The sequence below is a fragment of the Engystomops pustulosus genome, chromosome 3 (genome assembly GCF_040894005.1).
Source record: "Engystomops pustulosus chromosome 3, aEngPut4.maternal, whole genome shotgun sequence".
NCBI classification, from domain to species: domain Eukaryota; kingdom Metazoa; phylum Chordata; class Amphibia; order Anura; family Leptodactylidae; genus Engystomops; species Engystomops pustulosus.
The window spans coordinates 192,535,893-192,562,225 of record NC_092413.1 but is presented as its reverse complement, the minus strand read 5'-3'; the positions used below and the strand labels follow the sequence as shown (position 1 = coordinate 192,562,225).

Here is a 26,333-nt window from a genome sequence, read left to right as displayed (position 1 = left end):
GTGGAAGTGTATAAACATCTGTAATATTCCTGTAGAGTCTCTAAAATGTCTCTATCTTCAGTCACCTTTACCCCGTCTTCTCTAATTAAATAATGGATGTGAGATCTTCCCCCTTGTGCGTGTACTATTGTAGCCAATAGATGTCCTGCCGATTCGCCTGCCTCAAAATATTTTTGTTTCATAAAGTACCGTTTATTAGCGGCGTAACTCAGTATGTGGTCTGCGTACAGGGATTGTGCCTCTACCCATTCTTTGTGATGTCTTTCTGTTGGGTTCACTACATATTTGCCCTCTGTTTCTTGCACCCTAGTCCGTAAGGCGATAGTTAGGGCCTTAGACTTGGACTTATGTCTATTGATAGCCTGATGCAAGGATCCCCTAATGTGCGATTTCATGGAATCCCAGTTAGCCAAAATTGGGACTGTGCCATCATTGGTTATAAAATATTGTTGTAGCGCATCCGGTATGATTCCCCCCACTATTTGCAGCCAGTACGGGTTGACTTTCCAGAACCCCCCCTTAAGTCCACTTCCGGATTTCAAAAGCAGAGATACAAGTAATGGGGAATGGTCCGAAATACTCCGAGCCAAGTATGTTACCTCCGTTACATATGTCAAAAGGGATTCTGAGCCCAAAGCTAAGTCAATTCTGGAGAGTGACCTGTGAGAGGCAGAGTAACAAGAATATTGTTTAACCCCTGGGTTTCGGTATCTCCATATATCGCACAACCCAACCTCCTCTGTTAAGCGGCCCAGTATTGTTGGAGGTGCTGATTCCGCGATGCTGCCAGTATGGAACTTGTCCCAGAAGGGATTAAGATAATTATTGAAGTCCCCAACAATTAATACTGGCATCACCGGAGAGCCAGCCACAAAGGTCAGTACTTTCTTGAAAACCACGCTGTTATAAGGGGGGGGGAATATATATTGCAACAATAATACACTGTACATCATACACGGAGCATTGCAAACAGATAAATCGGCCCTCACTGTCAATCAGTTGTCTATGACATATAAATGGGATACCTCTGTGTACCAAAACACTAACCCCTCGTGCATGAGTGGAGTATACAGAGTGGTATTGGTGTCCCACCCATGATCTGTTGAGGAGAGAAACATGCTCCTTAATTAGGTGTGTCTCAGACAAACATAGTATGGCAGGTTGAAAACTTCTGAGAGTTCTGAAAATAGCATACCTCTTGTTCGCATCCCCTGTGCCTCTCACATTCCATGCCAACACATTGATTTTAGCCATTATCAAACACCTGGGTGTATATTGTGTCCCTGATATCTATTACTATGCCGCTTTTTGCACTGCTTCCTGACTTGCTTCCCTTCCCCCACCCCCTATCCCAACTACTTAAGAACTCAAAATACAGTATCTGTAAAACAGAAAAAACCAACAGACATTGACAACATCGACAGTTCCCACTTATAGTGGGATCTGGGGCCTGAGCGTCTCCCATCTCTCTCCATCTCATAACCCTCTAGTTGTTGTGCAAAATATTCAATACAGTCCCGCATCTATCAGCATATAAACGTTCATTCTGGCCTTCTTTACTGTTTGGTTGCATACTCATCTGCTCCGGATGATAGAAATGGTCAGTCCTCCATGGCGTTACGACGCTCCTCCCGGATCTGTCTTCTATGTATGTCTAGCCAGTCCATGGCATCCTTAGGCATATCGAAGAAATGTGTCTCACCCAGAGCTACCACACGTAGTCGCGCAGGATATAACATGGAGTAGACAGCATTCATTTCTCTCAATTTGCGCTTCACTTCTGTAAATTGCGCTCTCTTCTTCTGGACTTCTACTGAAAAGTCAGGATATATGGAGATTCTCTTCCCGTCTATAGTGATGTCTTTCAGTTCCCTGGCTCTGCGCAGAATAGTGTCTCTATCTTTAAAATGAAGGAGTTTCATCAGGATAGGTCTTGGTGGTGCCCCTGGCGGTAGAGGCCTAGTTGGGACCCTGTGGGCGCGTTCAATTGCGAAGAATGGAGACAGTGTATCAGTCCCACAGGTTTCTTTCAGCCATGTCTCAAAGAAGTCTGCTGCATTTCTTCCCTCTGTCTTTTCCGGGACTCCCACAATCCTAATATTATTTCGGCGGAGTCTGTTCTCTAGGTCATCCGCTTTAGATATAAGCATTTGTGTGGTAGTAACGACTCTCCGCATATCTCTCATTATAGGAGGGAATTGGTCCTCCACTTTGCTGACCCTATCTTCCACCTCCTTCACTCTTTCATTCACTTTATGCAGGTCCTGCCTCACCAGCACCACCTCATCTGTAAGGCATCCAAGTTGCTTAGTCAGGTCGTTTTTGCAGGCTGTGACGGCAACTAGCACATCTCTCAGGGTAGGTTCTGCACCAGAGTCTCTCACCTCCTCAGCGTTTGTCTCCTGGTAGTCAGCCTCTGAATCACTCGCTGTTCTTTCCTCCAGCCCCACTGGCTCCATCATACCTTCCTCCTCAGAGACCGCGGCCATCTTGGCCTCGTGCTGTGTCGAGGTAGGGCCTTCCTGGGTCTCTCCTGAGTGCACCTCAGCCCGAACCAGCTTATCAGCAGGTGAGTTGTTCTGCCCGGGGCTGTCTCTGGCAAATACTTCCAGGCGCGCCGCAATGTCCGAGAGTCTATCTTTCGCGCGGCGGCCCGCGGCCATGTTTCCTGCCACGCTGCCTCGGCCCGTTTTGTCTTTGCGTGTACCGCACCTAGTCATCTCTGCGCTCGGTCGGTTTCGTGGCTGGTTCGGTAGTGGAGGATGTCTTTCCCAGCAACCAGGGTGAGTTTTTAGTCCTTTCATAGGCCAGATATGCAGGATATTAGCAGGTTATGAGCGGGAGACTCTCTCACGCGCGTCTGCTCACATCAACGCGCAAGCCACACCCCCCTACCGTTGTAAACTTCAATTAAAGGGATTTTCCCCCTCAACTTACCACACCCATCTCAAGAATGGAGGTGGGGTACTCCCTTTCTATAACCATTGTGAATAGAGAGGTGTATGTATGGCTTTTTATTTCTCCAATAGAGTCTAGTATGTGCTGCCTCCCCTTTAATTAATTAATTACACACATGTATTTTATAGATTGTAGATATGCTCTATGGGATAAACCCCCACCTCAAGGTACCTTTCATCTGTATGTATGCACAGGGCTCCACATTCCCTTTGTAGAATGTCATTCTTTTTGGAGGACTTGATAACATGAAGAGCCTATTGATTTGTGTGTGCTGTGTAATTCCTCATTTCTCCTCTGGGAGTGCTGTGGGGAAACTGCCCTCTTGCTGCCAGATTCCCTTCTAGGTTACAGCTGATCCGTGAGCGTCCCAGCAATGAAATCATCTTTTCACCTTCAAACTAAGAGGGGTATCCCAAAGCGGGTGATCTCTTTGCCATGCTTTGGGGGAAACCCGGTTCTTCCGGCAATGCCTGCAGTTAGTTGTGCAGCACTTGGGGGGACCCTCGGTGCCCTCCTATTACATGCCTGACAGCAGAGTACAGAATTTCATTAATGGAAAACGGAAACCTCTTCAAAGCCCGAGCAAGGACAAGACTGGCAAAGTGACAGGTGCAGCCTATATTTAGGAAGCTTAGATTTTTGAACTACTCAGCATAGTATTCTTATTGCTGACCACAAGGCGTGCATTATCACTGATGCCTGTACTGTGGCCTTTAGGCACAGCAGTTTTATTTTCATATGAAGCGTGAAACTATTCTTAAAGGGAGCCTGTCACCAGGTTTTACCCCAATAAACTACTAGCATCCCTCAGGTAGGGGATGAAATGTCCTTTCTAGAATTCCCTGTTTTATGTGAAATCTCACTCATTTACCTATAAATTAAAAAATCTCCCGCAAAGTCATGCAAATATGACTCTTCTCACTTCATTTTCAAATGAGATGAGTCACATTTAGTGGTTGCAAAAACAGTGTACTGTTCTATAGTGCTGAGAAACGTGTCATATTAAAGATAAGGATCTCATCTTTCAGAGCACACCAAGCTTATAGCTTTGTGAGCTACAGAACCAGAGATACAGGCAGACAGGCCGTTTAACTGCCTGTATGTCCAGTTCTGTAGCTCACAGAACCAAACGTGATCTGACAGATGAGACTCTTTTCTTTAATGTGGCACTAAAAGCATGTTTCTAGCTATTATGGAACCAAAAATAATAGCATCGGAAGTGACACACCCCTGCAACCGCTAAACTTGACTCCTCTCATGTGAGAATGAGATAAGAAGAGTCATATTTGCCCAACATTGGGAGAAATTTCAGATAAAAGATGGAATTTCAGAAAGGACATTTCATACCCTATCTGAGGGGACTAATTGTTTAGTGCGGTAAAAACCTTGATGACGAGTTCCCTTTAACTACCTAGTGCCCAGTACGTTTGCATCTGTCTTGCAGCCTAGAGGAGTAAGAGTCTTACATAACATAATCTACCCCAGAACAGAAGCTCTTTGTTAGAGCATTTACTAACATATATTGTGGCCCCAGCCAAGTGTCCAGGTTTTTACTAGGACTGCATTTGTGGAAGAGAAGACAGAAGACGATTGTAAGGCCTCGCTGGGGAGTGCTCTGGCCACGGGCCATTTGTTGGATAATATTGTAGCCCTTGCATTCTAAACAGGGGCTCTTCTATCTTTTTTTTTTAAAACCTAGATACTAAATGTAAAAGGATTCTGACCAAAGTGTCTTCATAAGTGGGAAAAAAAATAAATTTTTCTAATATTATCAAATAGGTTATGGGAATATCAGGAATGACTGAGGCAGTAAGAGACCTCCTAGTATCTGGTGCTGGGTTTCAAAAAAACTTCTAGTCGGTGAAATGTGGCACTGAGATATCCTCCTGGGATCACCCTCCTCAAAAGCTGGAACTACCATTTTCAGGAAAAGCAAAACAAAATTTCCCAGGATTGTGTATGAAAACTTGCAGCAATTCCACCATATTTTCTACTTAAAATGCAATGCAATTTGGAGGTAGAATATTATAGAGCAGTAGGAGCTAAGCAGATTGTACCTTATGTCCTATTTGCAGGCAGGAGCAGCTGAACAGATGAGCCAATGTGCAATCTGCTCAGCTCCTCCTGCTCTATAGCATGCTGTTTGCTGGTAGAAACTATGTACACACAGCATGTCAAATAGCAGGATTAGTTTAGCAGATTGTACACCGTCTCCAATCTGCATGCAGCATGTTATAGAGCAGGAGGAGCTGAGCAGATTGTACGTAGTGTTCCGTCCACAGGCAGCATGTTATAGAGCAGGAGGGGCTGAGCAGCTTGAGCATGATGTCCTATTTGCAAACAGCAGATTGTAGAGCAGGAGGAGCTGAACAGATTACAGATAGTTACCTACCTGCAGGCAGCACGTTATAGGAGCGGAGTAGATTTCTTTAGTTTCTTCTTGAGAAAGAAAAACTATGCAGAAAGCAATACCTGTCAATTTGTAGGTAGTACCGCCCATTTGACTCCTATCTCTATCTGAAGTGAGAATTTAAATTAATTAAACAGAATTTATACTAAAAGTTTTCCTAAAGGAAAACTAAAACTTCTAATGCCACATCCACCACACCTCATGTAAACAGATCATAACGTCTTTATGTTTGGCGCAATATCTGCGATGTGGGTAGACAAAGTGTATCTTGGTTGGTTACCTTGGGGGATGCCCAAACTGTGATCAGTATTTGGGTTAAGTTGTTTTACAATATGGATTTGTTGAAGGAAGTAAGTGACGTTGCTGATGTGGCCCTTTGACCCTTGACCTCCCTCTTTAGCGGTGTCTACGGTATTCTGTCCCCAAGTATGACTGACCTTTCAAACCATTGAGGCTTATTAAGTAAACACAAGCAGGGAAGACTCTTTATATTGAGTATGTTACTTCGGAGAGTCTAAGTTTAGCAACAGCCGGCGGCCGCTGGGTGCTTCCTTTCCCAGAATCCTTCCTCTGGGCTCCCCCGCTGCCCCCACCATCCCGGGCCAGCACTGGCTGTCTGTCACACAGCAGCGCTACTCCGAGTTCATGTTTCTCAGCTGCTCAGTGTTAGGAGACTTCAGAAAAAGACAGTTTTGTTCTTGCTAAGAATTTGGTTTTGTCAAGACCAGATAAACGCGGGTGCTGCGTGTCGCCGTACAATGCTCGAGCCTGGGAGAAGAGCGTCGGTCGTAGATTGCAAGACTCGGGGACTCTCTATTCAGCAAGGAGTCTAAACGAAATACAGCTACCAAGATCCCTGAACTCTTCCCCATCGCTTCTTAAAAATCAGCCTCTTTTCTTTTGGTTTTTAACTTCAGACACAGTCTTGAGAGCTGGTTCTCCAAGATGATGATAAAGGACACGTCTTTGAGGAGGGACCCCGATTTGAGGGGGGAACTGGCCTTTCTGGCTAGAGGCTGTGATTTTGTGCTCCCTTCACGTTTTAAAAAGAGGATCAAGTCTTTCCAGCAAGCTCAGGTTTGGACATTTTGTGTGATTTGAGAGATGTTTTGGCTTACACGTGTTGCTTTTGGACCAATTTGGGTCCATTGAGTACACAACGTGTAAGAGGGAAGTTGTACTTTATGTTGGATGGAGGAATCCGTAATGGGAAGCGAAATGTAACGTTTTATGATTCAGCTACAGTTTATGGTGTATAGATATAGCGCTCCCTGTAACTTGCATACGTTGAACCGGTTGGGTGGAGTTATAAGTGATGTGGTACTCAGGGGTGGAGTTATAAGTGATGTGGTACTCAGGGGTGGAGTTATAATTGATGTGCTGCTCGGGGGTGGAGTTATAAGTGATGTGGTACTCAGGGGTGGAGTTAGGTGATCACCTCTGAGGTCAAGAGGTCTTTGGGATGCTTTACAGAGTATGATGTAAGGTAGTTAACATCCACAACAGCTACCTACCCCCATTGTCGTTACATTATGTTTATGGTATTTACTATAAAGCTACATGACAACAACAACATGTTTTTGTAAAGAATTCACAAAAAATGTAAAATAAATGAACAAAATAAACAAAAATTTGCCAACCCCAGACCTTACCACTGCACTATTTGCATACTTGACTTATGTAGCCAATCACTAGCCTCAGTGGTCACTGTGAGACCTATGGATGATGCAAAGTACAAAGAGTGGAAATGAGACTCTCCATATATTCTATTACCTGTACATAAATCTTGGGAAAACTTATTTACTTTCCATGTACATTTGAGGTCTCTCATGTTGACTTCATAGAAGGCCTGATGCATACACATGTTCTTTTAAGTTACTTTTTTAGTTACTTATTTAGTGGTTTGTGCAATTACATGACTACAGAATTTCTGGCACCACATGTGAAAAAAAGCCTACTAGAACGGACATCTAGCCATGGCCAAATCTATTCATTTTAGCCAGTGATGTGTCCAGAGATGGAGGTGTCTGAGATAAAAATGAATGTTCCTTGGTATTCATGGTAGATGGTGTATTTCATGGCTCCATGAGGTTATTTCAAGGTTCCCCAAATCATAGAGACAAGTCTTATATCATCTGCAAACGTAAACCTTCACAATCAACAATGGAAGCTTTTCTGTGGCAATATTAAAGCCCATAGAACATTATTACCAAAATGTCACGACCAGTGGAAAATAGAGAGGTTATTGCCGAGCCTTGCAAAATTTCAAAATGGCCGCTTGACAGGTTTCTCATTCATTCTGACGTGTAGAAACACAAGGTAACATGAAATGATGTAATGGGCTGTGTCTCAATTTCCATATGGAAACTGCTTTATGACAAATACTATATGACAATTATTGATTCAATTTCTACTGTTTTACACAACGCATCAGCGTCATGGAAAATCTGCTCCTAATAAAGACCATGTGTAGAGGTTTTTTTTTTTTTTTTTTTTTTTTTTTTTTTTTTTAACTCATCCATTAAAAATAAGAATAAAAACCTTATAAAATTCACTGAGGACACATTGTAAGGTCGGTGACCTGGAGTAGAAACCTATTCCTGAGTAGTTCTTTTTTTAGAGGGTCAGGACTTAAATCTTCAACACAAAGGGTTTGTTTTGGGGTTAAAAACTTAGGTTTCTTTCTTTCAAAAACAGCACCACAATTGACCATGGTATATGCCGGCATTGCAGCTGTAGTGAAGAGAAATGAATGGATGCTATACCAGACACTACCCATGGTCAGGGGACGAGCTGTTTTTGTAAGAAAGAAGCCATGTTTTTCAATATCCAGACAATATATACAGTATACAATTGTGAATGAAACATAAAACCACAAGTTGAATTTCTGAGTTGACTAATTTTGCCTGTTATAATATCCACCACTTCTCGGACACCTAGTTATCAAATAAACTTGCTAACCCATGATGCCTATGTCATAAAGATGGTGATGACGTCATGAGGGGGTCTATCTACCCTATGCAGGACATTATTAAGACTTCTATTTTCTAGAACACAGAGAAGGAACAGGGATTATCAGAAAAACCTCAAATTTATTGTTGACCCCATGACACAAACCGAGAATGTGTGTTATCCAGATCGCTGGAAATATATTTTAAGATATTCCATTCTTTGTTAAGATCTTGACGGAACCAGAAATAATGTGTGTCCAATTCATTTGTTCTGCTTTCCTCTGAGATACTTAAAGTGCAGTCACGGCAAGTTTTCCGATTGCTATCTTGCTGATTGGTGGGGGTCTCTGTGATGGGACCCCCATGGAATACAAGGACAGGGTACTTTGCACCCCAGGTGGCCAGTCATTCATGTGTCCCGTTGTCTCTATGGTTCCGATGAAGATAGCCAATTGCCGCGTTTGGCTGTCTCCATTAAATCCATTGACCGTAAATGGGGTACAACATACCCCCTATCATAATGATCCGTGAGGGTGCCATCACTGAGACTCAACACTGATCAACAAGTTAGAAGTCCTATGGATGGTTCATGAAATGTTATGGACTTTTTGTGGTGCCATATTCTACAGTAAGGTGGACCAGCACCTCTTCAGTGAATACTATGATATAAATATGTACGTGGCACCACTACATGTAAGAGTCCAGTTACATGAGGAGGTAATGTTGACCTGTACATGAGCGCTCAAAAATTTGAATGAGAACAATCCCATATTTAGAGAATATAAAGGTGAAATGGGTTTGCAGATGAAGTAACGACTGCCGACTCTGGATACCCCTGCCGGTCAGAGGTTGGTGCTGGATGTTCATTGGGCTCAGTTCACAGCTGGTCAAGAGTCCTGCATGCCATGTCTTTTAAGAATGTGAACACAGATGCCATTGCCTATTTATAGTGGCCAGTGAACAGTGTCAGGCTTTCTTGAAAGTACATAGCTGTCAGTGTCAGCGTGTGCCAGGTTACAAGTCAGGCCCAGGCTTGTTCTTTAAGGTTGCGGATGAAATTTTCTCCTGAAACAGTGTTACGAGCCATGTATAGTTATAGCGGGAAACCTGCCTCTTGCTTAGGAATTGGCGAACTCAAAACACATTGCGCCGGTACATCCGTGGTTTAGACGTCCTAACATGGACAGAAAACAAAGATGCCAAGACGTCGGCAGAGCTTTGAGGGATGGTTTACTTGTGAGCAGGTAGAGTAGTCTGTGTATGTTCTGTACGTGACTATGTGTAGGCAGAGTAGACCTTTCCTCGTGTACGTTTCCATGCTCTACCAGGTAAAAAACCCCTCCCCTGATGGTACAAATTCACAGAAATGTAGTGCGTGCAAGAGCAGTATATTATTTGGTGTTTTTTTGGAAAATTGTTTCCTCGTCCCGGACTCCAGTGAGTTTGGCCAATTTCTATGAAGGCATACAATATAATTGGTTCACGTGAAGCGGTTTTATTTTGTGGCTTTGGATTTGGTGGCCAAATTGAGTAAAAAACGCCTGTCGACTTCTGTGGAGTCTTTTCCAAATAGTTGCAGTTTTATTGTACAGAAATAAAGTCAAAGATGACAAAAAGTTGTGTCTTCAGCTCTTTTTTGGATTACTGCCCATTTGTCAACTAAGAAAGGGGCTGTATTCGCCGACTCTTTTATCTGTCTTTCACGCTGTCCTGTTACTCTCATATTTGTATAGGGGTAAAGAATCTGGACAAGCTCAAAGGTGAACAGTGGGAAGTCTTTAGCCGCTACGTGAGGAGTACATGGAGCAGTACTCTTCGAGAAAAGGACCTGTCAGCAGGTTACTGACAGGCCCCCCTGGACAATAATGGCATGGAATAGGAAGCTACTACTGTGTTGGCTTGGTTTTAGGAATGGGTGACTGTAGCAGTACAATGGTGGGCCCCAATATAATATTTCTCAGGTGGGCATTAAGTCAACACTGAACTTGAGCCAGTTCATTATTTAGGGCAGGATTAAGGATATACTGACTTTGAAAAAAATCATAATTCATAGTCACAGCTAATTTCTTTATACCAGGGGTCATAGGTCCCTCCCGCTGTTATTTGCCTACATGTCTATTGAATACAAGGGATACAAATGTATAGTTGGTATGTGATCAGTCGTAAGTTAGCATTCCTTCTCACATTCTCTGGCTGTCTTTGACCTTTGAGGTCTTGGTTTTTACAGTACACCCCTGGCTTAATTTAGAACTAGTATTCCCTTTGTGACTAGTTTTATGGTTGTGGCCTATTGCTGTTTCGGAGCGGCGTCCTTCTGCTCACATGGTGATGAGTGCCCTTAAACCCCCCCCCACCTCTGGCACACAGAGAGATGTTTGACCCCTCACAGGTCAGGCTATGTTAACAGAGATCCAGCCCACCTCTGTTTTTCTCACATGCTAAGGCTACATTCACACAGCCGTGTATTCACCCGGACCAGGTGGAGAAGGGAGGGGATGTGAGTTCTCCTCGCCCCTCTCCTATTCATTGAAAGATTAGTGGATGCTCTGGCCGCAAATTGTGTAGCCAGATCACAGCCCCCATAACGGTCGTGTGATTGAGGCCTTAGTCTGTGTTGAATTTCACCACTGTGGCCAATAACAATTCCCTTATCATTTTTTAGGAAATTTCTTTTTCCTTCAGCGAGAAAAAAAGGTAACAAATTAAAAAAAAAACCATATAAAGCTAACATGTGGTTTTGCGATGTGTTCCATGCCATTGGTAATAAGATTCTATCAATTTCTTTCAAATTACTGTAAAAACACTGGAAAAATGTTCAGGGTCAAAAAATTTCTTCCGGACTTCCCCATACACTTAAATGCTCGGTTCAGTCAAGTGTGCATGTGCTTTCAGTGGACAGATCCTTGACACTGTGCTTGGTCTTTGAAATCTCACCACTATGTGGTCTAGGATTCACGGACTGACCAGTGTTATGTGTATAAAGGCCAAAGCCTGTTGCACACTAGTGAATTTGGTCCGACGAACACTCTTTACACCTGATGGATTTACTAAACCGAACCTAGAATAACTGAACTGACTCAGCATCTCTGTTCAACTCAGAGATCTGGGTTTGGACTGGTAAATCCCTGCAAGCTCTTGGAACAAGTTTGAACCAAAATCGTTCATAGACAACGGGCTTAGAGGTTTGCCCGTGAAAGAAACATTTTTAATCCCTTATTTGACAATTTATACTGAGTTTTATTGCTGTTTTAGCTCCTATGACTCAGTGATGGTCAGTGTAACAATCCAGAGTGTGGGCGTGGACTCTCTAAGCAGACACTTTATGATTCTTCTAATGCTATGAGATGCTGTGTGCTGATAATGTGCTTAGATTATCAGGGTACAAGGTTTATATACACTTTCGTTTAGCTTCTGAACATTCACAAGTATCAGACGCATAGAAAGAGAGGTGAGACGGATCAGAGATGAGATCCAAGAGATGCATATAACATGTGACATTCTCCCCTTTGCTATTACATACTATAAGATCTGATATATACCTTTCTCCATCTCATAAAGATAAAGATCTTATCTGCCTGTAGCTTTACTTTCCTCACAAGCCGTGTGTGTTCGCGGGTGTGTGTGTTCGTCCAGGAATGCAAGGTTGGGGGGCAGAAAGCAGCTCAATGCAGCATCAGATAGAACAATATGTCTGCCGACCTGAAGTGCAGAAGATACAGGTTCGGGTCCAAGGGCAACCAAAATTGTGTATACCAGGACTGATAGAGACAGGTTGGAATTGTATCTGTGAAATGCTTTATTTTTGTTAATAACGGTGAATTAGAGAATGTGTTATTTTGTTATCCTGAGTACATGTATGAATCTTGTCTTCATTGGAATGCCCCTTTAAGTCTTATCTTTCAGTCCATTGTGTTCTGCTTCTCTTTTATAGATTCAGTGGGAATATGTATATTTACATGGTGCCAAGTTGGGAAAATAATCATCCATGTAATAGGTGGCACTGGTTGGAACAAGAGCCATTGTTAGTGTGTACATTACTTGTTATTAAAGGGGTTGTCCACTTTCAGGAAATAATTGATATTGTTTGTGTAAAAGTTTTATACAATTTACTAATATACTTTCTGTATCAAATCCTCACTCTAGATCTCTGCTTGCTGTCCTGCGATAGAAAGCTTCTATGTTTACTTCCAGTGGATAGCAAATCTGTCCCTGGTGTTGTGATGGACAGGCAGGTGCACGGCTCATTATATCACAGAGAGTAATCAGAGCCATGTGATATGATAAGCAGTGCACCTGTGTGACATCACTTGATCACAGATTTCTATCCACTGGAAGTAATCATAGAATGACAGCAAGCAGAGATCTATACAACTGTGAGTAATTGATACAGAAATTATATTGGAAAATTTTATAACTTTTCATTAAACAAATAGTATCAATTATTTGCTGAAAGTCGACAACCCCTTTAACTCCATAAATTTAATAGGCTATATTTCTCCATCTTTATTGTAGACAGCAATTTAAAGGTCTTCATTTCCCTTGATACCTGTTACTGCAAATAGTTCCTCTTCCCAGGATACCTTTATTCAGATAATCACTGTGTTCTCTGAAATTCCTGGGACTTCCTTCCCTCTTCCATTACACAGCGTATGCACTGACGTCTGGTGTCAGATTCTGCGGGGCACAAAAGTGTTGCAGTCAACATATTTGTTCTTAAAACGGATCTCCAGCCCTCCTCTCGTCACGACACTACTAGCCAGGGATGTCACATGTGATCCTGGATAAGAAATGGATCCATTATAATGGCAACTCCTTTAATGGAAGGCTTCTTGAGGAAAGGTCAGAACCTATGCTCCGATGCTAATTTGCTTCCAACCCCTCGGTAGTCCGATACAAAATGTAGCACTCTACACTAACCTCTTAGTGGTTACATCTTACTCTGACCTGGACACCCAGTACTAGTAATGATGTTAGGAAATATATTGTGGCCTTATGAGTTGTAAGAAATCAGGAATCCTAAACATTATCTTCTCCTTACAGGTTCAAAACAAGCAAGAGAAGAAGCCGGGGACCCCTCCTCCCGCCCCCATCATTGCTCCCGTAATTCCTCGTCCAGCTTCTCCACCTCCTGCCAACAAAGTCACAGTTGCCCCTTCCCTGTCCATAAACATTCCACGATTTTACTTCCCAAAGGGACTGCCCAACCCTAGCACCAATAACGACGACTCCATCTCCAAGATTGAAGCAGCCTTCTCCACTATGGAGGATGAGAAGGCCGACATCTACGAGATGGGGAAGATTGCCAAGGTAATTTAGAGTTTACGGAATCAGGAAAACATGGCCACATTCTTCAGAAAATAGCCATATATGTGAAATGTGTTGGTAACTAGGAACGTCTTTTAATCTTGAACCTTTTGATAATGTGATTGTTTTTCTTGTAAATGTAAAATGAAAATCCGCAGCTGATATTCAGACCTATGTGTCTCTGGAGTATATATATTATATATTGTTATAGTCCGTCTCCGTGCCATCTGCCTCCTATACTTGCCCCCATGGCACACTGGTCTTTACAAATATAAGAAATTAAAAAAAAAACGCAAAACCAACATTTCTTTACGGCCCCGCTACCCATATTTTAATACAGGTAGCACACGGCCACATTTACATCAATGATACGGTCATCTATTTGAATAGCCATATTTCTCAACTTCCCATGGAGAAGGGAGGGGTGAGGAGCTCTCGCTCCCTACCATCCTGAATCTGTCCGGGTAAGCACACAGCTGTGTCCAAGGGGCCTTATTCTCATATCTTATTCCTGGAATCACAATTTTATATTAAATAGTTTTTCATTGTTGACGACTTATCCTTGGGTTTGATGATGAATATCAGATCTCTGGGGGTCTGACACCCGGCATTGCAACAAAAGAATGACACTTCAAAGAGCTGGAAGCAGACCCCTCCATGGTGATGGTGTCTGTTGTCGCCTCTGTAGTTCTGGTATCGGAGACCAAGATCGTCTGTTTGGTGGTGGTGCTTGTTAATGGACAACCACCAATGTCCTATTGATTGTGTATCCTAGACCCTGTGTACTGGATGCAAAATGTAGGACTAGGAAACATCATCAAGGATATATATGAAATATATACGATATATCCTAATTGTAAGATGATGACTTTCCAAATGCAGGTAATGCCTAGCAGTCCTAATGAATATACGTTACCCCTTGTATAGGTATGCGGCTGTCCATTGTACTGGAAGGCTGCCCTGTTCAATGGCGCTGGTGGAGAGAGGACCGGGGTCGTGTCTGTGCATTCATTCATTGCCATGTGGAGAAAGTAAGTTTTCATACCTTTTCCCTTCTATAGAGCTGTTTATCATCATAGGAAATCGTGAACATGAAAATGATCAAATCAATATTAAAAAAAATATTAAAAATTATTTAAAAAGTGGACTAGTGAGTAATGATACTTCCGATCTTTGATTTCTCACGTGTACTATGGGCACATAAATACCAGTCCAAGAACCTGTCCTACAGCCAAGACTTATATAAAATGGGGGCAGTAAAATAAGGACGACATAGTTGAGTCAAAAGATATCTGTGACCAGTTCAGGCCGTCGGATGTGCGTACTTATGAAAAGTTATTATGTGACTTTTGGAAGACGAGCTTAAAGCAAATGTCTATCTTGTAGCACAGTGGCATTTTGTGTGCCAATTCTGTTTAGTTTTTTTAATTTGGGTGCATGTATCGGTTTTTTAAATTTGTTTTACAAATATTGTGCATTAGGCTCCCTCTAGTGGTGGCTGCAGGAAGCTAGAATTGTGTAATTTCACTCTACAGAGGATTTGGAGCTCTGTAAATTTTTATTCAAAATAGGTTGAACATTCTGTGTACAGTCATATAATTGTTAGCAGGTGATACTAGTCTTATAATTCTCAGCCAAAGAATGCTATGGGTTGGGTGCAGCACCAGTGTAGAGGCACAAATATATCAGAACTTAATACAGTGATGGTGGAAAGGATACAGCAGTACCTCCTCTACAGACTGCTCTGCAGCTTTGAGCTTGAGACTGTGTTCACATACAAATTTGATGCAGTTGATTTGAATACAAGAAATCTGAGGCATTTGACAGTGCCAGCAAAGTAAATAAAATGCAAAAAAAAGTGTAAATGTAATCGGAGATTGGATGAACCTGCTGCTGACTTTCTGCAGCAGACTTGTCGCATCATGGTCAGAGCCATAGGTGATAGGTGAATATACACATGGTAGGACACATGTATTACATGAACTGTGACAACCTTATCAGCTCCAGATCCTGGGAAATATGCAGATATGTTTTCAAGGGTGGGAAAAGGTAAACAATTGGGGCACATTTACTAAGGGTCTGGATCGCGTTTTTCCTGCGGGTTTTCCGAATTTTACAGTTTTGCGCCAAATTGCCCCATGTTTTTGCCGCACGTGATCGCATTGTGTTGCATCGGCGCTGGCTTGCATGCAACGAAAACCGGGTGGCGTGGCCGTCAGAAAACCCGACGGATTCGGAAAAATTGTGCTATTTTAAAAAAAAAGTGTCGCTTGACACACACTTACATGCACCAGGAATAGGTTGTTGAACTCTGGCGGACCACTGCACGGCAGCGACACCTGGTGGACATCGGGCGCACGAACTTAGTGAATCGCCTGAAGACCCAAATCCTCGACTGAGAACGGACCACTGGATTGCGACAGGAACGGGTAAGTAAATGTGCCCCAATGCCTCTTTTTGCTACCTTGTACGGCAGCTCCCTTAAGCAAAGTATGACTTACAAGAAGTCTAATAACATGATGTGGGATTGTTAGGCTTCTTGTAAGTCATGCTTGGTGTTAAGGGCGCTGCCTTACAAGGTAGCGAAAAAAAGAGGCATGGTTTTCCTTTTCCCACCCTGGAAAACATATTTGCATATGTCCCAGAATCCCCTAGTGGAGCATCAATGGCAATAAGTCTCCACACGCCTATAAGGTGTAAAGGTCGATCTTAAAACTTACTGACACAGGTTTACTTAAAATCATTGAAGACGGATAATAAAGCAGCTAAATGAGAGATTTCACAGTTAAAGCCTAAAATATAGGGAAGTCCTGGAGAGATTCCTGGTGTATTTTGCTATCGATTAGTGACAAACTTGATCTATTTTAAGAAACATCCATAACAATGGGATAAACTGGATGGGTTCAGATTAAAGAAACCCGGATATTCATATTTCGGAAAGTTATGGGCAGAGTTTCCCTGTTTGGTCTTTATGTATCCAGAATCCGTTTTCAAAATAACTACAACCCAAGATACAACCCAATGACGAGTTTGTGGGGGTATTAAGAGATTGTTATCCTTCTACCCAGAATTGAGAAATTTGCAGGCATTTGAGCAGGGTTGCTACTCCTTTCCTATGGCATGGCAGTATTATTCAGTAATGATCCTCTGATACTGATATGTTGTTTTACATCTTGCAGGTTATTACAGAACTGTCATGATGACACTTCCAAATTCATGCACCTTTTAGCAAAACCAAGCTGTAGCTACCTAGAACAAGAGGACTTCATCCCCCTCCTACAGGTGAGAATGCCTCCTATTCTGGGAATTGTTTGGCTGGTCCCACGAAGACCTCCCTTAGGACACAAAGATGCCATAGGGGACTTGGGACCCTAATTTGTCAATATGGTATTTTGGTAGCCACCTGAATGACTTTGGGATTTACCATTGGTGCTCTGAGATCCTCCACTGGTTATTTTACACCACTTTTTTTTTTTCTCCAGGACATCGTGGACACACATCCCGGATTGACCTTCCTCAAGGAAGCGCCTGAATTTCACTCCCGCTACATAACTACGGTACGTGCTCTGTGTATTCACATAGCAAAAGCCCACCATAAGCCCTATACAGGATAGAAGACAATCTGTTCTATGTCTTACATTACTCTATAGTAATCTTGTAGTACGTGTGTAGTAGGCACCATGACATTCTTCAGGAGTCTCATATGTGGCAGATGAATCTGCTATAGTCCCCACAGCAGCCGGTGGTAAGACTACACCACAGAATGTGTGACTACTGTAGCTGTACTGTACTTGGCATCCTAGTAACTGGATACTGCACCGCAGGGTCAGTTACTAGACAAGGGAGAGGAGAATTACTGCCATTCAATGTGCATCCATTTTACCCTATTCCTCTGTATTGAGAACACGTACGATCGGCTGAGCGTGCATGTGTTTTCAGGAGTCGCTGTTTTTTGCTGATCTAGCTGTTTTCAGGTCAGCATTATAAAGGAAAGATATATCTTATCCTTCTCAAAGTCATAAACCTCTTGTTAGCCCTCACCTTTCCAAATCCGGACATCTTTTGGCTGTCGGACAGGTCTTTGAATATCCTTGTGTAAATTATGTACTTTTAAAAGAAAATAATGGAAGTATATAACAATGACCTTTATACCCTGTAGGTTATACAGAGAATATTCTACACAGTGAACAGGTCGTGGTCCGGCAGAATCACATCTACTGAGCTGCGCAGAAGTAACTTTCTGCAGGTAGGTGGCCTCCATCAGGGCACATTAAAAGACTCCTCAGACTATCATTACCCTTCCATAACTTGTTAGGAGTGCTTATTACTCCTGTATTACTTCACTCTAATGTTGTGACTTACACTACTCTTCCTACAACCAGTAGTCGTAACCTGTATAAATAGTAGAGGTAAGCATCTGATGGCTTGAGGTACCACCTCTGGGACCTTCATGATCAGGAGAACAGGGGTCATCCGTAATCTTTTGAAGAATCTTATAAGTTGTCAACACCCGTGCATTCCCTACCCCTTTAATTTTGGGATTAGTTTAATCAACCCCTTTAAGGTTTTGACATCTGTGTCTCCTGCTTTGCAGACTTTGGCTTTGCTGGAAGAAGAGGACGACATAAACCAGGTGACAGACTACTTCTCCTATGAACACTTCTACGTCATCTATTGCAAGTTTTGGGAACTGGACACTGACCATGACTTATACATCGACCAGAAAGACCTGGCAAGATATAATGACCATGGTGAGTATTTGTAGCTTTTACACTACATTTACTATATATGAGGCCGCAGCGCTTCTCAATAAAGCACATCACATGTAGCAGTTACACTGGAGAAGTCATTACTCAGAGGTGATGGCAACAAGTAATGGGTAACAGAGGATTGCTTATACAATATTAAAGGAAATCTACCATTTGCTTTGATGCATTGTGAACCAAACAAACCTTGAGAATGCTGTAACTATACTGACACAGTTTAATCCCTTAATTGAGTCTTTTTACTCAAAAAAACAATTATAAAATTCAGGACCATGGGAAAGCTGGGTGCAGGCTAGCTGCTGTTCATAAAGACATTATCTCCACATACACAGGAGCTTCTTGAACTGTCCAGACAGGACTTATCAACCTGAGCTGCATGACTCATACACAGCAGCTGAGGGATTGTGCAGAGATTGATTACTTCTGCCTGTCAGGGACAACACAGTGATGACGTATTCTCAGCTTATGCTGGGCGGGACAAGGCTGAAGCAGTGCAGGACAACACCCAGACGGCCACAGGGTGACAGAGCCCAGTTATCATAATTTTATAATAGTTGTTTTCCAGCAAAACCACTCGGGATTAAACAAGATATGTTTCTGCTTCAGTTTAGCTACAGCATTCTCAAGGTATGTTTGCTTCATAATGCATCAAAGCAAATGGTAGATTTGCAGGTGACATACAGAAGTAGATGCTCTTAGCAGAATGATAAGGGACACATATTGGTATTTATACACATTGTATACAAGATGGATCTAGATCTACTGAGAATTGTTCCCCTCTGTAACCTGTCCATATAATACATAGGATTCACACTATAACTCTCACCATTCGCCTTACATCCGTTCTACCCTGTGACCTGTTATTTCTGTTTCTTACCTTTCAGCCTCTTCTAACAGAATCATAGAGCGGATATTTTCAGGAGCAGTTACACGGTGAGATTGGTGGTAGTCATGTTATACCATAGTCATGTTGTTAGTCAAATGTTCTCGAATTTCTTCCATGTCTTATGAAACCTCCATAATAAAAGAGGTGGGGAAATTCGGATTTGCAGTAAAATAGCTGGAGCCATTTTGCTTATATCTTCTTTCATGCATGACCCTGACGAGCACTACAGTCAGGAGGGTCCGGTTAGTGCACTTTATATACTTCCATTCCCAAGACACTTGGAGCATCCAATTCCCTCTTCTATATGGATTGCAGCATCCTATCATTACATTTACTTTTTGGGATAGTAGAGAGCTGTATTCTGCCAAGCCCAACATGCTCTTAGAATTGAAGAATTCATAGTGTGTTACTAGGTACCCCCATCATAGTGATTGATAGGGGACCCATGAGTTGAACCTCCAATAATCAGGCAAGTATCTGCTGTCTGATTAATAGGTATCCCAGTAAGTTATCCCCTCTTAGCCAGGAGCATTATAGATCAGTACAGGCCGGTGCAAAGAGGAACTATAAGAGACCCTCTGTGCAATCAGTGAAGCCTGCATCACTTCAAATATAATATGGGTAGCACCCATCACCCTTCATTCCAGCAGCTCCATACTGTATTGTGATATGAATGCAGCTCACTGTGTAGACGGCCTGGCTGCCATAATAAACGGCATTGTCTTCATTTCCAGAGGGAACGCTGTCCAGAGAGAGGGCCGGATGAGCTACGCTGAATTTGTCTGGTTCCTCATATCTGAAGAAGACAAGAAAAACCCAACAAGGTAAGGACAGGGTCATAGAGTTGGAATACAATGCAAAAGGGGTTTTAGCATGTTGATCCAAAAATTTGGCAAATGTAAAGTTCCTATTTATTGCTGCAGAGATACAATGAAATGTTTGTGATGACTTAGTGCCATCTATTGGCCGAGAATGTTAATCCCCTTCCTACAGTCAAACTTTTTGGCGACACATACTATAAGCAAATGATCCTCTTGATGTGCAAATTGTAAAGGATAAAAAGGGTCAAATTAAATTGCTTTCCTCTTTACTATCATTTGTGGTTGCACAGAAAGGTATCGGGTGCAATAAATATAAGAAAATGACATATATGAGAAAGAGTTTGTATGTTCTCTCCATGTTTGTGTGGGTTTCCTCCGGTTTCCTCCCACACTCCAAAACATACTGGTAGGTTGATTGTGAGCCCCATGGAGACAGGGGGACCCCATTTGGCAGCTCTGTGCAGGGTTGCGTAATCTGTGAGTGCTATATAAATAAATTATTATTATTTATTATTAAAACCCGCATTATAATGTTATCTCTCTGACATCAAATCCTTGCACTGTCTTGGCTATAGTATTGAGTACTGGTTCCGCTGCATGGACCTGGATGGAGATGGAGTGTTATCCATGTATGAACTGGAATACTTCTATGAAGAGCAGTGTGAGAAGATGGAAACTATGGGTATTGAGCCTCTGCCTTTCCAGGATCTTTTGTGCCAATTGTTAGACCTGGTAAAACCAGAAGATGAAGGTACGGAACAATAAATCTCTACAATATGTAAAACATAATGAAGATTTTTCATGTAAGACGTCGGCAGCTGACTGCTGGGACCTCCACTGAGCAGGAGAACGGAACCCCAAGCTCTCTGGGGAGCAGGGGTCACATTCTCACAGATGGCCGCTTGTTCTGCCATCGCATTCAACCTTACCGGATCCCCATTCTCTGGAGAGCTGGGGGTTCTGTTTTTGTGATCAGTGGGTGTCCCAGGAGTCGGACCCTCATCGATTATTTAGTCATCCCCTACCCTGTGGAAAGGCGATAACTTGTATACCTGGGACCGACCCGTTAATGCTATTCTACCCGGCACAAAATCACCCTAGAAGTAAAATCCGCATTTTGTGAGTTACCGTATCCTGAGTTATCCCGGCATACATTTTTCATGTCCCAATGATCAGTTGTTTGGTTTTTTTGTTTTATTTTGTTTTTTTGGGGGGAGGAGGTTTGTAATTTTTATTGGTAACCAGGATACAGGCAAGGATCGGGAATGCAGTCCTCATCATATCTAGTAAAGTATAAACTCACTTGCTAGGTATAAATCAAATACCATATAAGATCTGTAATCAGGACTTGTGAACCATCTTATATGATAATACAGGACATGCAATCCCCACCTGCCTCCTGGCCTTTTTTTCTTTTTATGATGATAAGAAATATTGGAAGAGCCCAGTGACCCTGCACCCTGAGAGTAGAAAAAAGAAAAGGAAGAAGTAGGTGTAGAATAGGTACATATAGAGGAAGGATGAAGAATAGGGGGGGAGGCCCGGTCTGGGTAGAAATGAGAGAGCCATGACCACCAGCAGAGTCTTATAATTGATCAGTAGTTTTAAAGAAAATTCTTTTTTTTTATTTTTTACATTTTTGCTGTATTTCCATCCTATGGGAGATGCTATGGGGCAGTACTGTGATGCACTGGGCAATATATAAGTAGAGAAACAGCTGCACTAGTTCGTAATGGCTTCGCCCCGGATGCACCAAGATAACCACATTTTGTATACAGGCAGTCCCCGGGTTACATACAAGATAGGGTCTGTAGGTTTGTTCTTAAGTTGAATTTGTGTGTAAGTCGGAACTGTATATTTTATCATTGTAATCCCAGACAGACCTTTTTTGGTCTCTGTGACAATTGGATTTTAAAAATGTTGGGTTGTCATAAGAATCAAGATTAACACTAAAGCTTCATTACAGACACCGGTGATAACTGCTACAGCTGATTATTGTAGCCTAAGGCTAAAGTACAATAAATTACCAATATCCAGAGGTCCGTTTGTAACTAGGGGTCGTATGTTAGTCGAGTGTTCTTAAGTAGGGGACTGTCTGTACAGTGATAGATTTCTGGGAAACTACACTAAAAAATGCTGGTTTTACTTATGTGGTGATTTTGATGGTTACATTTATCGGTAATAAATAAAGCTTTTAATAATTCAATTTTGGCGTATTGTTTGGTGTATGTAATTTTAATATATTAGCTGCTCATATGCAACATATAGGTGCTAATGATTTGCTTAACTTTACTGGATTATAGGTAAAGTTTTATATATGTTAATAATAATAATCCCTTGAGAAGAAACTGTCAGGAGAATCTAGGACACTAATCCACCAGCTTGTCTTTATGTTCAAGTGGTTTTGTGTCCCCATTAAATATTCAATAGTCTTGTCTATGCGAGGGATGTTTTAAAAAGCACAAATATCCTTAATACTTACCAAGACATGTAATCGCGGCATATGTACATTTCAGCATAGAAGTCAGAGTATTACACCTTAGCTTAACTAGTCTGGCGCATGCGCAGTTATGTGACTACAGGTGCCATGACACACAGGTTTTCAGTACTGGATCTATTTACACGGTTACTAGACAATAGTATAATCATCATTTAGTAAGTGTCTTGTTTTTCCTTTCCCTTTAAGGTCGAATAACTCTGAAAGATCTGAAACGCTGTAAGATGGCTCACATATTTTATGACACCTGCTTTAATCTTGAGAAGTACCTGGACCATGAACAGAGAGATCCCTTTGCAGTGCAAAAGGTACCAACATCTGTCTGTTTTGATGACATATTGATGGCAGGAATTTCCATAAAAGCGATATACAAGAATATAGATTATTATACTATCTTATGATGCAACTCGTTAATAATGGAGAAGAGAGTGAAGAATTTGGAGATAATTTATGATTATAGGGTCCACACTTGGATTCTATAGAATATGTACAACTTTCTCCTCCTCACACTTGGCATCATCTCTATTCCTGTACAGGACATTGACAGTGAAATCCCTGAGCCATCAGACTGGGACAGATACGCAGCCGAAGAATACGAGATCCTGGTCGCTGAGGAGACTGCCACTGAGCATCTACAAGAGGGGTGAGACTTTGATCATTTATAACCTGCAAGTATTAGTGGGCCAAGGCTTCATCTGATAATGGTGACGTCTCAAGATGCAAGTCTTGCTGATGCAGTTTTACATTAGTCGTGTAACTCTTCTTTTTTGCCCTATGTTAGGTGTTCACTATTAGGGAATTGCTTTTATATCAATTGCACAAAGTGTACCCCTACTAATAATTTTATTCTGTTTATGCCCCAAGGTCATTTGAGGACGACTACGATGGAGACGAAATCATTTCAGCTCCCGAAATCAATAATAAAATGGATAAACTGGTTATCTCTGACCTGACGGCATGAGACTGACCCTACACCCATCACTGAACAATCAGACTGACCAGTATTTATGGACTGAGCCCTGGTCACGACAAGACTTTCAGGGGGAAATAATATATAAATATATTTTTTATGATTATTTTGTGAAAAGAATTGCTTTGTTTTGTAAAAAAAGAAAAAAAAAACTGCTCTATGACATAAGTTCTGCTTTAATTTTACCGCATTTTGTGTGTGAGAGTGCACAAGTTTGCTGTCAAATGAACAAAAGCCATTTATGTGCAATATGTCTTAAATTGGGGCCTTGTGTATCCACTGTAGTTCAGAGAGGGACCAAAAGCAACCAATCAGATTCAGTCTCTCATTTTCAAACCTGCACTGGAACAATGACAGCTGGAATGTGATTGGTTGCTATGGGGCCCTCTTAGTAATTGTGTTGGATACCTGAGGGCCTGTGCGTTACATGTAGAGAAATGACCTGATATCATTGTATTTAACACTGCCTTTACCCTCCTCATATCTGTGCCACACACACAACCAAAGCTCCACTCTCCAGAAGTCCATAAATTGTACATTTAACAAGAAGTTCATCATCAGCACGGAGTCATGTCATATTTATCACAGTAACCTTTATAATGTGTATAATCTGTACCTATGTCATGTGTAAATATGTGTATGAGGAACATAATGGAAAATTCATTTAAAATTACAGGGGTCGTTTATAATTATGAGGCTGGCAAAGCATTCTGGGACATGGGGAATACAATACACGTGTAATTGTTGCCTCTGTTTGAAAACAGCCCCTTTAAATCCTAAGATTGTATCTTATACCATATTCAGACAGTGAGTATGTGTCCCGCTGTAACAATGGGTATGCACACTGCTCCCCCTGTCATCACTATGAGCCTGCCAAAGATGGCATGGCAGTGTGCATACTCAATCAATGCCATATTAAAATTGACACAAGTATGTTATCGGGACCCCCAATGTGTAAACATGTATCCCACTATTTTTTGGGACAATGGCTTTAAATATTATTTGATGCCCTTTAAATAAGTGGGAATGCCAAAAGACTCTCCGAATAGTCTGGGGAGGGGGTTTCAATCACTTCATGGACTTCATGTTCCTTGGAGTAAAACTTACCATGATCCATCTACAGTGCAATGTCTTAATCACACAGTTTGATGTTTGATTCAGTGTCCTGTTTCATGGACTGACCACAGTGCTGAGGATGGGACTCCCTATATCATAGTGGTATGTGATAAAAGGAAAGCAGGAACTCCTACGTCATATCTCTTGAGTGTTGAATTTTATAATGGGGGATATCACTAGTTTCGCCAAAAAATATAAAGCATATACAAGTACATCTTCTGGATATAATCTCCATCACTGCCACTACATCCAGATGGGGGGGCTGACTAGCTGCGTGTCCCAGAATGCTCAGCCGCCAGGTAAAATGTCCTATGTATATGGCACTTTTTGGGCATTGTATGTTGTGGGTTCATCAGATGCCATCTCCTTTCTCTCCACGCCTTGTCTGTTTGATCCTTCCTGGGATGTGCCTTCACTATTTGTAGACGAATATATCAATTCAGAGTTTTAGTTTTGTAAGTAGTGTATATATTAAAAGTGCGTGGTACCTGACACTGGTTGTGCTGTCTGACCATCACCTACGCTGTTATGTACGTCCTGGCCATGGATTGAATTGCTTTACATCTGACTCAATGATCTAGGCTGCACACATTGTTCACAGAAAGAAGTCACTTCCCTTTCCAGCCCCAGTGATGACATTATCTTGTGATACAAATCACTGGACTCACTGGTGGTCTATACATATTTGGCATGTCACTGCTGAGGCCAGCTGCTCATATGCCATTTGTCTACAGTCTTGAAAAGAATATACAGTGGCCTATAGTGGTCGGTAAATCTAGAGCACTTTGATCTTGTGACACAAATAATTTTTTTTAATTCCTCGGTTTTTCCGAATCCGTTGGGTTGTCCGACGGGCACACCCCCGATTTCTGTCGCGTGAAAACCGGCGCCGATGCGCCACAATCCAATCCGATCGCATGCACAACGTTCGCCTCAACCCTAAACATCTGAAAGACCCCTTTCACTAGTCTCAGCGAAACAGAACCTTATCAACACAGTAACAAAAAACAATGCGGGTTAACTCTTATATGTAATTACCTTAAGTGAGCACTAGACAAACTGTTCACACTCCTTCACACCTATGAGAGTGCTGTAGGAACCCTCCTTCCTAGGATCAGATCTAGGGCCTTGGAGGAGTTCAAGCTTCTCAATGAGAAGTCATAGGGTCAGGGTTCTGGTCACATTGGATCCAGATGAATCTCTGGATTACATTGAGACTAGACATGAGCCTCTTACTATGCACCCATTGAGAGTTATCCATATCTCTGTGTCCAAAGATGCTAGACACTGGTATTTGTTACTCTGGCTATTCCGATTCCATATATGTATTTAGCCTCAGGCTCGGATGGATCATAACTCCATAACTGACATTGGTCATATAAGCACATGGGATTTTTATGAACCCCTATGGAGGGAACTCTAAGAAAAGCTTAAAGTCACCAGGACTACAGATGTTTTAGTTGATAGCTACCCCCTACAGAGCCAGAGACCCTTTTGAGTCTTTGAACTGGGGCCTTCCAGAGATTTCGTTAGTCATTCAAGGCAAGGCTAGGGTGTTATGTGAGGGATATTGATGTCCTGAGCAACAAGACAAAATCTAGCATGTGACCCCCACCCCTGTACATGTATATTCTTATATTTAATAATACTTCCT

At 42.0% G+C, this 26,333-nt stretch overlaps 1 protein-coding gene across 3 annotated transcripts in view; it reads left to right on the top strand.

Annotated features, from left to right (window-relative positions):
- PPP2R3A (protein phosphatase 2 regulatory subunit B''alpha) overlaps positions 1–25,171 on the top strand; it is a 125,371-nt gene extending 100,200 nt beyond the window's left edge. For 2 of the 3 annotated variants that reach the window (XM_072143467.1, XM_072143468.1), the window contains 12 exons: positions 13,360–13,626; positions 14,551–14,654; positions 16,803–16,905; positions 17,106–17,180; positions 17,783–17,869; positions 18,218–18,374; positions 19,274–19,322; positions 20,010–20,099; positions 20,672–20,847; positions 22,783–22,901; positions 23,130–23,236; positions 23,458–25,171. In XM_072143467.1, coding sequence (XP_071999568.1) covers positions 13,360–13,626; positions 14,551–14,654; positions 16,803–16,905; positions 17,106–17,180; positions 17,783–17,869; positions 18,218–18,374; positions 19,274–19,322; positions 20,010–20,099; positions 20,672–20,847; positions 22,783–22,901; positions 23,130–23,236; positions 23,458–23,554 — 1,431 coding nt within the window. In that variant the 3' untranslated portion in view covers positions 23,555–25,171. Of the gene's footprint in view, positions 1–5,992; positions 6,446–13,359; positions 13,627–14,550; positions 14,655–16,802; positions 16,906–17,105; positions 17,181–17,782; positions 17,870–18,217; positions 18,375–19,273; positions 19,323–20,009; positions 20,100–20,671; positions 20,848–22,782; positions 22,902–23,129; positions 23,237–23,457 lie in introns of those variants that run through there. The other variant, XM_072143469.1, reaches the window with a different exon arrangement.
- Positions 25,172–26,333: the final 1,162 nt, after the last annotated feature.